The 18,784-nt window shown below is 44.1% G+C and overlaps 1 protein-coding gene across 2 annotated transcripts in view; it reads left to right on the plus strand.

Annotated features, from left to right (window-relative positions):
- Positions 1–18,784, plus strand: part of ARMC2 (armadillo repeat containing 2) — a 91,635-nt gene that overhangs the window by 20,632 nt on the left and 52,219 nt on the right. For both annotated transcript variants that reach the window (XM_054722043.1, XM_008156780.3), the window contains exons 5-6: positions 1,060–1,267; positions 14,604–14,680. In XM_054722043.1, coding sequence (XP_054578018.1) covers positions 1,060–1,267; positions 14,604–14,680 — 285 coding nt within the window. The remainder of the gene's footprint in view (positions 1–1,059; positions 1,268–14,603; positions 14,681–18,784) is intronic.

An 18,784-nucleotide genomic window follows, 5' to 3' on the forward strand; every position in this document is an offset into this window, starting at 1 on the left:
AAAGGAAACCTTGAGTTGTTTTGGAAAAGCTTGCAAAACAGTATTTTCCTATATGAAGCTCATTCCCCCTTCCACTTTGAACACATATTTTATCACAGATGAAATAAACATATTTTATCACAGTTGCTGATAAAGAAGCAGTGTTGTAAGTGTAAGACTCTGCAGCCATAAACAAGGTAGGCGTTTCGGTTCAGAGGCTGGACATCTTTTTGCAGCCCTATCTCGGTCCCCTTCCGAAAGCCTGGGAGGGCTTCAGCGCACCCCTCCGTTCACCAGCTGGTAATGATCTGCCAGCCTCCACCACCCAGCCCGGCCCCTCCACCACCTCTCCTCCTCTCCTCCCTCACACACTCCCCGCCTGCTGTTCCTTGAGCATGTCAGGCACAGTCCTGCCTGAGGGCCTCCGCATCTGCTTCCCCTCTGCTGGCAACCCTGACCCTCAGCATCTGATGGGCAGGTGCCCCACCTCCTTCAAGGGCCCGTCTACCATGTCCACCCATTGCCAGGCCCCTTCACCCTTCTCCACTTTTCTCCTTTTGCTTTTTTCCATCACACTTGTCTTATATACCTTATTTATTACAGTGTGTTACTTATTATCTGTTTTTACCTATTCGGATGTAAGCCCGATGAGGTCAGGGATCTTCGTTTTGTCACTGATACATCCGGCATGCCTAGGACAGTGCCTGACATCAGGGGGGCACTCAATAAACATCTTTTTTGAATCAGAAATTACTAACATGATTATATTCAGGAATAGGATGGGATGCAGGGTATGTATGTGGACTTCGGTAGTTCATAAATCTAAATTTAAGTGTTTGCCTTAGGTAGACCCCAAGCTGATAGAAATAAGATCCTCTTCATTTTTACCTGCTGAATTGATGATGCCAAGCCTAAAACAGTGGTGAGGTCTCAGATGTCCGGGGATGTTGTATCCATACTTGATTATAAGTGACATGTAATTTTTAAATTGTGTACATTCTTAGATTTAAAAAAATATAGAAAGATGGTGATTCCTGAAATAAGAAATGCTTTGACAAAACACTTCCTTGGTTATTACAGGAAAGAAGACAGTGGAATCCAAAGACACCGTTAGGATGGGGGACTCTCCGGTGAAAATCAATGGGATTTATTTAACAGAACCAAAGGCCGTTGGCCACTTAAAGAGTCGCCCACTGCAGCTAACTTACGATGGAGGCTTCAGAGAAATCAAGGAGCAAGAAATGTTCACAGGGGCAACATCCTTGCCGTCTCATCGGAGAAGTGGAGGGTCAGTGTTCTTTCTATTTGATTGTTTTGGTGAGGGCCGCAATGTCACTTACCAGTTTGTTCTCTAACTTATGTAGACCATTGGTTCACACGTTCTCTGTTATATAAAGCACATTTTAAGTTAGCGATACATGAAAAGGAAAGATTTCTTCTCACAGCTGAATGGAGTTGGTTTTACATCATTCCCCCTTTAATCCTTAGGAAAACATTTGCTCATACTTGCCTCGAAGCTGCTTTGATAGGACTGTCAGATTAAAGTCCTGGCTTCAGTTGGACTGTTCTAGCCCGCCCTTGAGGATGACTGATCGTTCTTTTTGTGTTATTTGGGATTCTTGCCTGGCCTGGAATCTCTTGATCCCTCCCTTTGGGTTAGTTCACTATTGTCGGCTCCACAAAAGAGGAGACAGTTTATGTTCTTCTCCAGTAGAAACTTGGACGTTTTATTTTTCAAATTAATAGTTAAAGCAGGAGAGTCCTATGGGTTTCTCTTTCTATGACATCCCTCTACTAATCCCTCATAAAATGAATGATTGGGAATTACTTTATTTCATACCATGTTCCTAGGTAGGGCTTTTTTTTTTTTTTTCACCCTAATTCTCACTGATACCTTCATCCCTTCCCCTTCCCCCCGCCCCCTCCAATCTGGGGAGCCCTAAGTTCATATCATGTTCCTGGATTGGGCTTTCCAGGGCTTTTCCCAGAAAAGTGAGGAGCAAATGTCCTATCATATGAAGGATTTGTGAAGAAATGTTCACTGCACGGACCACGTGGATTCTTACCCTGGTGTTTTCCGACGGCAGCCTTGAATAACGGGGTCAGGGTGAGAGCAGGCTGTGTTTCCAGTGCCAGCCAGTCATGATCCTAAATAGGCAGAAGGTCTTGGACCGGACAGGGTCACTCAAAGATATTTCTCTCGGACTTTCCATTGGGTCATTGTGGACAACTGCCCAGTTCAAATTTGTCTACCGAGATTAAATTCCACGGCCCATTTCAAGACCAAGTCCTTGGTGCCCTCACTTTAGACTTCAGGCCTGACTTTGCTTTGTACACAGGTTACGTGCTCAGAACCGTTCCCCGGACTGGCTGCTCGGCAGCCGGCTGGTTCCGCCGAGCTGACCTTGAGCTGACACAGCCCGGGGAGTGAGGCACACGCGGGATTTCTATTAGGCAACCTCGTCGTCCTTGTAAGGTCGCTTTGCGTTCAGAACATTCTTTTAAATTAAAGGGACAATGAAATGTCTCCTTAAGTGGAAGAGAACAAACTTCAAATTGGGACTTTGGGAGCCGAGCACAAAACATGAAACTGGCCGAGGCCACAAACCCTTTGCTGTTGCTGAGTCAGAACAGGCCGCGGCCCCAGAATGTAAACACAGGCCCCCTGAGACGTGTGCTCCTCTCAGCCCTGAGCAAAAAGGGAGCGGGTACCCTGCTGCGCCCAGCCTCACAGGGATGGAAGCTGACCAGGGAAAACCAGGCAAGAGCTGTTTATTGTTTTATTTTTATTATTATTATTATTATTATTTTTATTTTCGCAAACCTTCAGATGTTGCAGAGTCGCCTGGCCAGCCAGAGTTCATTATATCCTCCTCGGCCTTTTCAGTGACATAGCTTATTCCACCAAAGCCAAGAAGCAATCAGTTGGGGCCTGGACGCACTTCTTCCCGACTGTCCAAAATTACGAGGCGTGGGCACTAATTGTTCACTGTTTCCCTTTTGTTTTGTTAGTGGCTCTGGCCCGTGTAATGACTGGGACGGAGCTGGGTCTGCAGTATACCCTGGCAAGTCTCACTGCCAATAACATTGCTGCTTTATGAATCTTTAGCTCTTTTAATCATTGGATGGGATTTTGTTGAAGTGCCAAAAAAAATTTTTTTATACGGTAGGATTAAAACAAACCAGCAAATGGAAACTATTAGCAGTTCTTTCATTAATTACATTTGTGAATCAATCCGGGACACTTGATCATCGTTTCTTGTAAACATTTAAGTGAGTAATTCCAAGAAATGATCTTTGCTATGCCGTGGAGTATTCCCAGTTTTGATGCTGAAGCCTTACCCTCAATTAACATTGTTTTCCTCTTTCGCCCATAAACTGTAAAGTGAAGAGTCCTGTCATGAGCGGGGCTACCGAGGAAGGGAGGGAGGGAATGCGCAACTAGAACAGGAAGCGGCCTGGGACACATGCGGATGGGTAAAGGGGACAGAGGAAGAGAGGACACGGTCCCCATGCAGGGTCCAGGGTGGGCGCAGCCGCCTCAGGCTGAGGGGCGGAGGCGGGGTGAGAGGGAATGGAAGGAGAGTTTATTTCAGTGAAAGCACGTTGATTTGTGCACCCTTAATTTAGAATACAGATAGCTAACTCAGTCATGGGATGGACTGGAGTTGAACTTCATGCTGGTTGTCATGGAAAAGGGTTTGCTAAGCAAGAGATCATCGCAGACAAGATCCTGGGCAACTCGTTACCTTTCCGAAAGAGCACACACTCTCGAGGACTGCACGAGTTATCACATCACCAGTGTGCCCATCACAGCAGCCTCTGTGCGTCCCTTTAAGGATCCCTTTAAGGTTTGGCAGGCTTGCTCCTTAGCAACACTCCATTTTCTCCTACGTTGTGTTGCTATAAGGATTTAACAGCTTTCATTACAATATGTATACAGGGGTGGGCAGAAGTAAGTTTATTGCTGTCCTTATGGAAAATGACATGCAGGTTATGATTATTACAATAGCTTTATTAACTGTTTCATGGACTCACAACTGTAAACCTACTTTTGCCCTCCCCTTTCTGTGTAAATATAGTTCAAACTATTGTGGTTTGGAAATTAATTTTTAGGAGGAAATTAATTTTTAGGAGGAAAGAGCAGTTAATTGTAGAGTCAGAACTCTTCGCTGGGGACAGAATCCCTGATTTGGTTATTCTCTCAGCCTCGTGCGTTAGCTGTGTGCTGTTTAGCAAGTCTCTCAACACTTTTGGAAGCTCAGTTTTTAATCTGTAAAATGGAAATAACTGCGCTCCTTCACTCCCATCTCTTCCCAGCCCTCACCATGGGTTGAGGAACGATGAAGAAGACTTGAAAGGCTTGTATTTAAAGTGCCAAGGGCTGTTAGTATTATTGGAGTGAAAAAGAAGAAAAGAGGGCTCTCTGGTCAAAGATGGCAAAGCAGAGGCATTCTGCAGAAACCAAATCAAAGCAACAAAGAATGAAACACGGAGAAGTAAATGTCGTCAATGAAACAACAACAACAACAAAAAATGGTTCCACCCCAAACGACAAAACATGAAGCAAACTTAACACTGTGTTTGGGGCTCCATCCCCGCCCCTCCGGAAAGTGAGCTGCCTGGCACTGGGTGTGAGATCCTGCTCAGTCTGTTTGGAGGAGCACTGTCCCTGTCTCCCCTACCCCTCTTCTGAGAGGTGGTTAGCGGTCAGAGCTGGCTAATCAGAATTCTCCAACCCACCAGCCATAGCAGTTGGTTCAGAGGTGGACACATAATCCAAGCCAGCCCAATGGAATTCTTCCCTGGTGCTTTGGCCAAAGCCTTTGAGGAAAGTGCTTTTTCTCCAAGTTCACAAGCCATAAAGATGATGTTGTCTTGGAGCCAACAGTGGCCATCTCATTGCCTTGTGCAGAGTGACTCTGAGAGGGAAGTGAGGTATAAACAAACAGAATGGAGATAGTGACCAAGTTCAAGGATGTTCTATAAACCCCTAAATCCAGCTGTGCCTGAGGCCACCACATCCACACTGTGGACTGCTCTGTTTTGAGCCAATATGTTCCATTTCCTTCCTCCCTCCCTCCCTCCCTCCCTCCCTCCCTCCCTCCTCCCTCCCTCCCTTCTTTAGTTTCCCCTCCCTCCTTCCCTCCCTCCCTCCTTCCTTCCTTTCCTTCCTTACCTTTCTTTCTTCTTTCCTTTATTTGTTTTGACAGGGACGGCTTGTGGTACTTTAGATGAGGTTTTTGTCACTTGGAATATTGCAACTAAAAGAGTCTAGTTAACCTGCCAGATTCTATGAAATATAGATGGAAACAAGAGGGAATTGGAGAGCAGACACCTCCTCAGACCTTGAGCAAGAAACAGGTTTCACTAAAACTGAGTCTCAGTTCAGAAAGATGTAGCCAGGTGTCTCTCATTAGAGAAGCGAGATCTGAGGATGTGGGCAGGCCACAGGAGAGGCGAGGAAGCCACGGTAAAGACCCCATTCGAGACATTCAAGATCCGGATCATGAAGCAAACAGGGGTGGGGTGGGGTGGGGTGGGGGATGAAGCTGAGGGTGACATGCTCACCTAATTTCCTGTGAGCCAGCTAGTTTGGGATGGGGGTACAGTGTGATAGGTTAGAACACAGGGCTTTTCTGTAAGTCACAGCAACCTGCTACACATAACCAAGGGAACACACACTCAAAATCAAGAAAAATAACAGACTTGGTAAATGGATGTTCAAGAAAACTAAAGCTGAAGGTACAGCATACCCCAGTTCTCTCCCTCTGTGGATCCTTTTCATTATGAAACACATATATGACTCTGTTTAAAGAAAATTAGTATTAGGACAAGAGTTAACATGGGACTTGATCATAGATATGTAAAGAACTTAACAAACACAGGTGAAGAAAATGAATTGCAAAAGGAATTACTCTCCAAAAACAAGGAAAGCGTTAAAACAATTTTGCATAGCATCGAAGAGATGATTGGTAATGTTATCAGTCTATTTAAAAAAAAAAAGGGGGGGGAAACTCTTTGGTATTTTTTAAATTTTATATATTTTTATTGATTTCAGAGAGGAAGGGAGAGGCAGAGAGAGATAGAAACATCAATGATGAGAGAGAATCATTGATTGGCTGCGTCCTGCACACCCCCAACTGGGGAGCGAGCCCACAACCCGGGCATGTGCCCTTGACCAGAATTGAATCTGGGACCCTTCAGGCCACAGGCCGACGCTCTATCCAAATGAGCCAAACCGGCTAGGACAAGAGCTCTTCTTTGGTTTATAAGAATTCAAGTTAGAGATTATGAACCCATATAAAGAGATGAAAAGTATGCTCATAGCTATCTAAAAAGAAATGGGGGGAAAAGTATAAATGTGGGGAAGAAAGCCACGTTAGTTATGAAAAATAAGAATAAAACAGCTGACAGTACCATGAGACTTAGTGGACAGGCTAGAGGAACTCATTCGAAAAGCAGAAAGTAAGAAGATTGGAAAATGATTAGAGAGATTGAGATAGATATGGAGGCGTGACATTTGTATTCCTGAGTCCTCCCGCTCCTCCTCTCAGTCATATCTGACTCTGAAGTAAGTTCCAGCACTCTTCCAAGTGATTTAGATACATTAACTCACTTGATTTTTACACAAATCCACTGAGAATGGAAGAGATCAGAACCAAAAGAACCAGAAAAAATATTAAGACATAATAGAACACAACTTTCAGAAATAAAGATTTGAATCTGAAGCTCAAATGGACACATTGTATTGCCAAAAAAAAAAAAAAATGCTATAAGACATTGCCCACAGTGCTCAGCATTAGAACACTGCCCAGTACACAGTCCACGCCCAGTTAGTAATTGTTGGTCACAGGGATAAACGGAAGGAGGTCTCCTCTGGCCATCCAGGCTGAACAAGCAAGTCACACAGAAGGAGGAGAAGGCAGGCCGCCCCGGCTTCAGTAAAGCGCCCCTCCGTGCTGGAAGACAGTCAAGTCACGTCTGTGAAGTCCTAAGTACAAGAAGGACATCCCGGCAATCGGATCACCCGCCAAGTTGTTCTTCAGCAAAAAGGCAACACACATTTTCCAATGTGAATGAACTCTGGGTCTATAGTACTAATGCGCTTTCTAGATAACTCTTAGATCACAAAATGATGAGTCAAAATCCAAAACTCAGAAATGAAGAAGCTGTGGTAGAAGCATTTGTGGTGAGTATTGACTTTGTTTTCATATTGAATTAAAAGTAAACAACTCTGAAAATGATGGCTAAGGAATGGAAACCTTGACGATGTCGTAGTAACATAAGTAATCAGAAGCGGTGTTTGGGGGAAGCATGAGTGCTAATGACTTCACTGCATAATGGGGAATAGATTTTTCAGTCGCTACAACCTGAAATTGAAATATATTGTTTGAAAAGAATGATTTCAGCATCCTAATGTTTTTCATTGTGTTTTTCTTTTTCTTAACTTCAGAGAAATCTTTTAGAAACTAAAATCTTTTGGGAGGACCCATTCATCTGAAGTTCTACAATCCCTTCAGTTTCACCTCAATTTCTGTTTCTCTGTTAAACTCAAGTAAAATTTATACTTCATACTTTAAAGTTGCAATGCCATGTATTGGGATCCCATTATATGTATCCTTTACCTGCCCTTCCTCCAAGTCACCTTTCCATTCTTTCATTCTTTTATCTTTTTATCTGAATATATGCAAAATATGTTTGGATGGTTACTACATATTAACAATATTTGTTTCTGGGTGGTGGGATCCTGGGTGATTTTTTATAATTTTCTTTGTACTTTCTTATATTGCCTGGCCTTAAAAATAATAATAAATATATCTCTTTTTTTCCAAAAATAATGAAGTCATTATTCTGTTAAGAAATTAAGGGTAATGTGGCTGAGAAACTGTTTTAATCTGGAGAAGATGCATTGGTCAGAATGATTTGGGGGGAGTCCCACCTTGTTTGAGTTTCCATGTAGAAAGCATGTCTTGGGAGAGGTAGAAATGGACCCTGTCCTTGGGGAGCTCACGAGCGCATCTGGCTTGGCCGCTCGGGTGTGGTCCGTGGAAGAGCAGCATCAACATTACCTGGGACCGTGTTAGAATTTAGAAGCTCAAGCCCCACCCAAACTTGCTGAATCAGTGTCCGCATCTTTATAACATATCCAGGTGATCTGCATGCGCACAAACGTTGTGGAAGCACTATTCCGTGATTTCTCTGTGCTGGAGGAGGGAAGGAGAACTGGAAGAAAGGGCCTGGGCGTGTAGAAGCAAGGGCACCTCATTCTTTTTTAAAAAATATATATATTTGTATTGATTTCAGAGAGGAAAGGAGAGGGAGAGAGAGAGAGAAACATCAGTGATGAGAGAGAATTATTTATCGGCTGCCTCCTGCACGCTCCATACTGGGGACCGAGCCTGCAACCCGGGCATGTGTCCTGACCAGGAATCGAACTGTGACCTCCTGGTTCATAGGTCGATGCTCAACCACTGAGCCACACCGGCCAGGCGAGGGCACCTCGTTCTGACTGAAGATCACAGCAGGTTTCCTGGGCTTGGGGGTTTGTGTTGCCTCCCAGGGCTGATGTGCAATAGGGGGAGTGAGGTGTGCTTTTCTAAAGGAGCAGCAGAGCCAAGGGGGGTTGACTTGGTGGCAGGTGGCCTGGCGCAGCAGGAGCATGGACCTGCGGCCACAGACGGCAGGGCCCCTGAGGGGCTCCCGGCAGCAGAGAGGCCGGCGGCAGTGAGGGTGGCGTGTGGAGAAGGGAGAGCCTGGGCAGAGGTGACCCTTGGGGAGCAGTTGCTGCAGGTCCGGCGGGAGGGGGCGATGTGTGAGCTGGAGCACTGCATGAAGGCCTTAGGGATGGAGAGCGGAGTGGGAGCCAGGTGGCACCCGTTTGCTCAGAAACATGCTGCGAAGAGGCAGGCGCAGCAACTGTCTCCTGTGCTCAGGTCTCACCGTGCAGCAGTGAGAGGCACGAGGGCCTTTCACACGAGGTTCTTGGAAACCGTGCAGCTATGAAGGCCACGGGAAGCATGAGACTGGGCTTTCACTCTGAGCTCAGGGAATTGAAGCCTAGTGTCAGCTTCTTAGTGTAAGAAAAAGCTTAGCTCAAAATTTGCCAAATTTTCTTTTTATCATAAGTACCCTTTACATTTTCTTTTCCAGTTTTACATGTAATTTTCCCCAAATAGAAATAAATGTATCCTTTTTTTTTCTTAATTCCAAATTCTTCTATTTAGTTGACCTAATATCCAGTTATTGCTCTAAAGCAGGAGGCAACAAACGACAGCCCAGGAGCCAAATGTGACCAGACACCTTTGTTTTTATAGCCCTTGAGCTAAGAATTGTTTATGTTTTTAAATTGTTACCTTTCTTATTATTATACTAGTGACCCAGTGCATGAAATTTGTGCACATTAAAAGGAATTAATTAGAGGAAATATTTTAATATTGCTATTTGCCCTATCTCTATAATAGAAGTGTCAGAGATGAAAGAAAATTAGTAAAATGTATATGAAAATCTTCCTCCTGTCAGAGCCTGGGGCGCATCACGGGAACCAGAGTCAAATCCCCGCCCACCCACATGCGCCTCAAAATCACAGGAGACCCAGACCCGGCCTGCCCCACCCTCATTGGGCTAGATCCAGACCTGGCCAGCCCCACCCCCGTCAAGCCCCGCTGGGTGGGGGGCGTGGCCTCAGGTCCCTGCTGATTGCTCATTAAGGGAACTCAGCCTCCACTGTGGGCGCAGCCATCTTGTGTTACAGGATCCCCACCTCTGCTGTGGGCGCAGCAATCTTGTGTTATGGAATCCCTGCCTCCGCTGTGGGTGCAGCCATCTTGTTATGGCATGATGGTCAATTTGCATATTCCCTCTTTGTTAGATAGGCTTTTTAATCCTCATCCGATCAATGCTTATTGATTTTAGAGAGAGGGAAGGGGGTAGGGGGAGAGAGAGAAAAAGACATACATCTGTTGCCTCCTGTACACCCACCAACCAGGAATTGAACCTGCAACCCAGGTATGTGCCCTGACCTGGAACCAAACGGCTACCTCTTGGGGTTTGGGATGACACTCCAACCAACTGAGCCACTTGGCCAGGGCTAAGTCATGACCCTTTAAATGGTCACAAAAGTACCCACATAATAGCCTCTATTTTGCCACTTGGCACACAAAGTGTAAAATATATACTGTCTGGCTCTTCAAGAAAAAGTTTGCTGACCCCTGATTAAAGAACATTACTCATAATGATTGAAAGAACTGTCTGATTATAGCAAAATCTGAATTTTAGGATAGTTTTAAAGAAGTATATTCTATTTGTTTCTTTGTTTGTTTGTTTGTTTATTATTAGTGTATATTTTATCCAGCAGTAGATGTTGTTAGTGTGACTGATTCATGCATGGGCCTTAGTAACTCAGTCTGTGTATGGCAATGCCTCGGCTATAGAGTTTGGTTCTGATTGTTCAGAGTGAAATGAGGACCTTTGTCAATAACTGGGAAACATGTGGGCTACAGATGAGAAGCCTGGGATGCCAAATCCATTTTGCTTTCCTCAGAACTCCAACCTGATTACAGATGGGACCAAAGGAAAGACAGACCTGAGAGAATTACAGAGAGATGGAGCCAAAGCCCTGATCACACCATGCCTGAAACCCACCCTAGAACTCATCTTTTGGGTTAGATGAGCCAATAAATTTCATTTATTGTTTTTCAGTTAGAGTTAGGTTTTTGTTATTTGTAGATGAAACAATCTTAACAAATAAAATGGAGTTATTCTACCTCTAAGAAGAATTTCACAGAATAGCTCTAAGGAATAATTTCTGGAATTGTTTTATCCTTGGTACATCAAAATCATGGAAAAATATAATTATGGCCTTTAACAACATGGAACAGGAAACTGGGCAGAGGAGCAATTATACTGGATGACAGCATCAAGATCTAAAACCATCTGATAGGCAGGAACACTTTACCAAATATAACACTGAAATTCAATAAGAATGAGTTTAAGAAAATGAATAAGAATGAGCTGCATGTGTAAGAAAAGACAAGACTTGGCCAACACCGTGAAGTGACCACCAAAACCACTAATATAGTGTCAGGCTGTATTATTTAGACTGTCACCTCTTTGCTCCTTTAGCGCCGTGCTGGGTTCCAGACTTTAAAAGGGATCCAGACAAACAGACACTCAGAGTGACTCAACAGGCTGGCAAGAATATGTAAAACCTTACCAAATGAGAAACATTTGAAGGGACCGGACAAGTTTGTTAATGACATCAATGACAGCAGCTGCGATGATAGTAAACACTTAAGTACTTACCATGTGCCTGGAACTGCGCTGAGCAATTCCACCTTATATCATTTCATCCTCACAACAACCCCACGGGGAGAAGGACCATTATTTGCCACCCCCTCATACACAGGTGAAACCAAAGTTTAGGTAAAAATCTTACCTGAGCTCACACAGCTAGTAAGTGGTAGAGCCATGGGCTTTAGGTCACAGGAGATGGCTTTAAGTGGTGAACGTACCATCTTTCAAGGATTGCCAAGAGGAAGGATAAAGACTTGTTTCATGTGGCTCCGATCAGTAGAAACAAAACCAATGGGTAGAAGTCACAGGGAAATAGATTGCCATTGAGTAGAAGGCCATCTAGTCTCCTCTTCTTTAGCAAAGAGGGGGCTTTTCTTTTTAAGATCATTGACTCAACACAAAATTTTTGGACAGTGCTTCCTCAGTCCTCATCTTCTGGACCTGTTAACCATACTCATTTTCACGACATTTGGGGCTACATGAGAGAATATTTTATTTCTTCTCTTCCTTTGGACTCCCTCTCCCCTTTCCGCCCTTTTCCCTTGTTCTGATGGGCTTGTTCCGCGAGCCCAGTCTTCTGAGCTGCTGCTCCTCTGCTGCTTTGACCTCTGACAGAGCTCTTGTCCTGATCTTCACATCTCCTTTGCAGATGCTCCATTTTTCCAAAAGTCAACGTGGCAAAACCCAAACTTACTTCACACCTCTAACTGTTCTACTCCCCACCTTCCCCGTTCTGGGTAGCAGCCCTACTATCCTGTGCCTCCAGCTCTACCTTCTGTTTGTTTTGCCTGAAATCAGTCACTAAATCCCATCAACCTTTCATGTATAGGATCTCTGGCATTTATTCTTTCTTGTCCAGTCCCATTCTCACCCTGGAAGGATTCGTTCTTATTAACCTCTCTCCAAGTCTCCTAAGTACTCTTGCCACTGGATAGTTCTAAATCTCATATCACTTGCTTGTATAAGAGCCCATGACAGCTCCTCGCTGCCCATTACGTTGGTTCCATGGACTCACCTGAAGTTTCAGGCAGCTGTTCCCCGTACCTCCCAGCAGAAACCTTCTGTCCCTATCTTGCTGGCCGGGTGCACTTCTCCCCTGCCCTGAGAAACGGGCTCCTCATGCCCCTCTTACCTTCACTCATGCTACTCTCCTCCTGGGAGTAGGTTTGTCATTTGCTGGTTCAGCTTTTATCCTTTTAAGGCCCACGTTGAGGTCCACGTCTTCCTTCTCGGCATCCCTCTAGTTCTTGCAACCCACTGAACTCCACATTCTAGTACTTGTATAGAGACTCTATTGGAATTTTCCATTAAAAAAAAAAAAAAGTCCCTTAGTTCCTCATAGTAGATTTTAAATTTATTTAGGGCAACTCATTCTAATATTCTTTATCACAATAAGATCTAGCACTGGACTGCTTAGACAGGTGTTTGTTGACTCAGAACTAAAGAGAAAAACAACATTGACAACTTATTAAGTTATTCATATGTACCAATCACTGTACTAACTAGAGGCATTGCATTCATTTTAAGATAAGGAAATGAAGGCCGGGAGGTTAAGGAACTTGCCTAAGGCCACCTAGCTGGTAAGGGTTGGACCCTGCACTTAGACCTCGGTAGTTTGTGTGCAGAGCCTGCCCATTCAATCGCTGTGCCGTGATGGTCATGCTCAGCGTTGGTCAATTCCAGGCCTGTGCTGTTCCTGAGAACCAGAACCCTTGTCCAGCACTGCCGAGCTTGTGTGTTGAGAAGGAACCCCCCCCCACCCTCGAAATAGGGGTACACAAATGTGGCATAGAGGAAGGCAGCCTCATCACTGGCCAAGTCCTCAGTGGCTTTGAAAGGCCATCAGCTGAACACTATCTTGCTTGATCTCAACAGCTGCTCAGACCATGATGAAAAGAGGACCTTGCCTCTGTTGTCCTCACACTTTCTTGTTATTTCTAGGGGTGATAACTACGGAAACTTCCAGCTTCACACCCTGCCAAACAAACGTGTGCTGTTTTTCTCTCTTCGTTCTTCTATCTTCTTTGAGGTCTGCTTCATTTATTTCAACTCTGAGAGTGTGGACAAGAATCTCTTCCCCATGTCTGGGTTTGATTGGCTAGAGGCGTCTTGCTACCAGACCTATGTTTTTACCTGTACAAAACTGAAGTCATTTTTTCAGGGTATTAACTAATTAGACATTTTGTAGAAGGTTAGCTTGTCCTTTTCTCTTGTATGATAAGATCAAGTGTTAGAGGAAAAGGACCTATTTATGGAAAAAAATATGTTTGGAGAAGCCAATCCTTGGGGCAGTGGGAAAGGTCAAGCAAGACCAGCACTGGGCATTCATGGGCACCTCAGGTCGCCGGCAGCAGGAGCAGCGGGCATACGGAGGATGTTCCTGGGTAACCCTGGCCCCATGTATGTATACTGATGGCTTTCAGAGCAAATACTATATTTGATTAATAAAATTTTGTTTCAAAACTTTCACTATTCTCTCAGTGTTTTTTTGTCTTGGAATTTTATGCAGATATTTCAAAGTAAGTACTTTTAAGTTTCAGCTCTAGCTAAAGAGAAATTATATCCTTCATAGACCATCTCTATATTAAATGTAACCTTAATTAAAAAAGAAACAGGTATATAATCCTGCTATTGGCTAGCCATCACTCTCTTATTTGTAACACAAAATATTTGTCATCTAGGACTGCCTAAATTTACCTTCAGTTTTTTAACATTTAAATTGTGTTTAAAAAGAAAACCTTTTCAGAGAATATTCATTTAATTTAAAAAAGGAAACAGGACACTGTGATGGGAAAGAGCAGTGAATTGGGAATTATAAAACTTGGGCTCTAGATCTGACCTTGCTCTGTGACCTTGGGAACATCTGATGGATTTGGGAACTTTTTTTTTTTTTTTGGTCTGGAGGTGGTGGGGAGGAGAGAGAGAGAGAGAGAGAGAGAGAGAGAGAGAGAGAGAGAGAGAGAGAGAGATTGCTCCCAGCTCACAAATGCTAGGCTTTTGTAATTCAAGCATACAAGAGTTCTTTCTTATTCTCACAGTGACCTCTTGTGGTAAAATCCTTTTTTATTTGCAAAGTCAACTTTGGATTTATTTTTGTTGTTATTTCTAGTAACTATATTTCATACTGTTAAGCAAATATGACTTGTTTTCAAAAGGTAAATCTTGGTTGGAAATCAGAGGTTGATTAAAATAGGATCTGGGTTACCAAACCCCACTTCATAAACAATGCCCCGTGGCCCTCAGAAACTGTACATGGCCGACTCCCGACACCTACAGAAGAGAAATGCCCTGGCTTTGCGCTGAGTGCTGTGTGTTCCTCTTCCTCCTAGGGACCCGGGGAAGAGGCGCCCGAGGGCCTCCTCATGCCCCAACAGCTCGGACCTGAGCAGGCTGGGAGCCAGAGCAGGTGAGGTGCTTGTGTTCTGAGAGGTCCCCAACATTCCTTCCCCTTCTGCAGAGAGAAGTGTTCGCACCGAAGACATCTGATGTTGGCTCACTATTTGAAAACTCCAGGAACTTTGCCCAGCTTGGCCACCCAGCAGCATTTATTTTTATAGCTTTTCGTTATTTGCACAACAGTCTTACCATTCTTCCAGCTCAAATACTAGTATCTATAGGTTACACTCTTAATGAAATTATTTTATAAAGCGTTTGGAAAATTTCAGAAAACATGACATCAACATAGTTATTGAGAGTTCAAAACTTTGGTTCAAAATCGTTACTCGCTTAAATGAAACTATATCAACTATATGAAGACAGCTCTTCCGGTGTTTAAACTAGTTGAGAAAAACATGTGACAATATTAATCACAGACTAGAAGTGATACAAAATGGATCATGCAATGGAATATAGCAATTAGAAAAATGAACTAGACTACATCTAAAATATTGAATGAAATGAGTTTAAGCATAACATTACATGAAAGTTAAGTTGCAAAAATAATGATATATGTTGTTTATGGATATAGATCTATGTCGTAAACGTAAAGTCAAGCATGATAAAAACAAGCACCTGATTTAGAATGGTGGTAACCCTCAGGGGGAGAGAGAGTGGGGAGAACAGGTGGGGGGAGACATACAGAGGGCATCAGCTATATCTGTAACATTTTGGTTCTTTAAAAGAAGGAGGAGGAGGAAAATATGGTTAATATTGGACCAAAGTAGTCTGGGATATGCGGGTGTTTGTTATATTCTTTGTACTTTTATTATAGACATGAAATTTTATTAAACCAAACTATTATTGGGTTCAAAACCGTTTTTATTATCTTCAAAATGAATTCCTTATAAATAAAATGATTTTCCTGGCCGATGAGAATTTCTGTAGTACTCAGGGAAATCTTAGATGGACTGGTTTCCATGTCAGCATTGTTGCTGAGTACTTTACATCTACAGGCTAAAAACATCAGCCAATAAACACCGTGTCAAGTTTTTGTGTCCAGAGCTCAAAGTTGTGGTTTAGAGCTATAACCACTGAGACAGCAAAATCTTCAAAAACATGCTGAAATTTCTGCTTGACTTACCCAATTTCCTGTTGAATCATACTTTTTATATTTAGTAAACCTAGGTAAAAATGCTTTCTAAAATATTAGCTTGCTGCCCAGGACTGAGACACACTTTATTTTTGTGTGGCTCTTCAAAGGGAATCATGATGAGCCCATGCTTCAGTTCCTGGTCGGTGTGTCACATGGGATTTGTGTGGAGAGCAGAGCTGGAGGAGGGGGGTGCGGGCGGAGAGGTGGAGAGCCTGGAGCTGGAGACAGCTGCTCACGCCGGGATCCCGAGGAGGGAGTGGGAAGCAAACCCTGACACGCCGGACCGTGCCGGGCTAACTTCTGTTCTGAGAACAAACACACCCGAGAAACATTCAGAAGGGCCTGTGAGGACCTTTCCTTTCTGAAGGTCAAATAAACTGTTCTGTGATTTCTGGCTGAGCCCTGTAATCCAGCTCTTCCTGGGATGAATGTTACCAGTTCTGCTTGTCCTGAGAAAAAGGGGGTGGATAGTCCTGGCTTCTCATAGAGCCATTCTGTTATAGAGCGTATTGCATAGGAGGTAAACACGCTGATGGGAGCTCACTGGCCTTGAAATTTGTGTGTCTAGTAAGTTTAAGTGCAGCATAAATGTTGGTTGATGCAGTTATTTGTCTCACATTATCTTTTGGCTTTTTGGCTTGATCTGTGTTGATTTTACTCATGTATGTTGCACCCTGAAGATGTCATGTCCCTGGGAATATGGACAGCTATATGTCTTATGCTGCTTGAATATTCATGTTTACTTTTAGAATCCAGATTTGTAATTTATCAAAGTTATGGCAGACTCCTGAAAGTCAGGACCCCAAAGATGGTGATGGCGGCCTGTAACCTTTTATCTGCAGTTCTGAAATACCAAAAGCTCTGGAAGCTGAAATGTTTTTGCAAACTCCTTTAGTGACAATGCCTGGGCAGTACTGATCCCAGGCCAATGTAGTCTCGGTCCCACTAATGTGAATAGTCACATATTTTGCTACATGGGGGCTGCCCCAGAAGACCCTACTGGGGGTGGTATGTAAAGTGCAGTGTGTGCACCATACTGCCTTACTAAAATGCAAAGTTTTCTGCATCCCAAACCACATCTGGTCCCAAAGGCTTTGGATAAGGGATTCTAAGCCTCTACTGATATGAGCTGATTTTTTTCCATTCCAACTCTGTGTTTTGTGTGAATTCTTGCTTACAGATTATGTGAAACCTTGCAGTTAAAACTAGTGACAGCCCCTACCCTGCTTAGTTACAGCTTTGTGGACAACCCCTTTAGTCTACTTTGGCTGCTCAAGTGTTCTTCCTGCCCAGCGCGTGTCAGCCCCTCCCGGTATTAGGAAGGTTTAATAAAAGGTGAGCTTAGTCTCGCTGCAACTGGGAGTGGCTGTTTGCAGCAGGGAGTGCACTGAGTGCGTAGGTAACGTGTACAGCTTTCCTGCCTCTCTGCGTCATCCCCTCATTTAATAGGCATCGCATATATTCTGTTCAAGGGTTATACAAGTATGTGAGAAGTTTTGAAAAATACAACAGAGCACGTGAAAGACATTAATAACCCATAATCCCAACACTTGAGATGACCATTGTCATCCCATTTTACAGAGGAAAAGCAAAGCAACTTGCTCAACGTGAGCCTGCTAGTAGGTGGCAGAGCTGGGACTCAAACCCAGACAGTACCTCTAGAACCCGTGCCCCTAATGGGCCTCCCCGGTCAGCTTGTCCATATTGCAGTTGAAACAACCTAAATGTATACAGGCCACACACCTTTCTTTTAAAATATATTTTCAAATTGATTTCAGAGAGGAAGGGAGAGGAGAGAGAGAGAGAGAAACATCAGTGATGCGAGAGAATCATTGATCTGCTGCCTCCTGCACACCCCTCACTGGGGATTGAGCCCACAACCTGGGCATGTGCCCTGACTGGGAATCAAACCATGACCTCCTGGTTCATAGGATGATGCTCAACCACTGAGCCACGCTGGCTGGGCCAGGCCACACACCTTTCAATTCTCATTCTCTCATACTCGCTCTCTCTCTCTCTCTCTCTCTCTCCCCCCCCCCCCGCCCTCCTTTGAATGTCCCTATGATTTTTAGCTCATGATGTGACATTTTTAAGGTCCAGGCACCCACTATGTGGTCACTTAATTGGTATTGGGAAGGGCACGGATTTCCTGATCCAATCAGATGGGGAGCCACTTCCGAGAAAGGCGATGAGGCGTATGCCTACAGCACAGCGCCCGAGTGCCCTGCACAGCCGTGTCCCCTCCAGCTGGACTGTCGGTGTCTCAGATCTCAAGATAACTCCTTGTGAAATGTAATCATGATTTACAGTTTCTGATATGATTTGCATTTTCCCTCAAAGTTACCTTTTAGTTTGCCGATTTGCTACAGGGCAGAATAGCATAGAGGTCAAGTGCAAAGACTATGGATCTATTTGACACTGGGCAGGTAACTTAAGACGCCTGAGCCCCACTTTCTTCATCTGGAAAATGGAGACAATTTGGGAACCTCCACATCGTGTTGTTACAGAAATTAAAGGTGGGCCTGCTGCACCCGACGTCCACGACGAACGGTCGCGGTCCCTCTCTGCAGCCTGCCTTTCCCGGGCAGCATCCGTCGTGATTTGCTGTATCCTACAGCCTGACATGCCTCAGACGTGATGACCCGTTTGTTTTTTAATCAGGGAAATAAATTGCTATTTATTGAGTGTTATGCTGGGCACTGGGCTCAGAGCTCTGCCTGAGTCATGTCTTTTAACTCACACAACCCTGAAGGCAAATGATCTAATCTCCGCTTTGCTAATGAGGCTTAGACAGAATGCGAAACTGGCCCCTGGTCACCCAACGCATCAATAATGAAGTTGAATTTCAATTGAGATTTGGCAACACCCAAAGCCCATGCTTTTCCCACCCCCATCCCCACCCCCCACCAAATTAACTTGGCCCCAATGCTGCGGACATTTTATTTTATACTAGAGGCCCGATGCACAAAATTCGTGCAA

This window comes from Eptesicus fuscus, chromosome 10 (genome assembly GCF_027574615.1).
Source record: "Eptesicus fuscus isolate TK198812 chromosome 10, DD_ASM_mEF_20220401, whole genome shotgun sequence".
In the NCBI taxonomy this organism is placed as follows: Eukaryota; Metazoa; Chordata; class Mammalia; order Chiroptera; family Vespertilionidae; genus Eptesicus; species Eptesicus fuscus.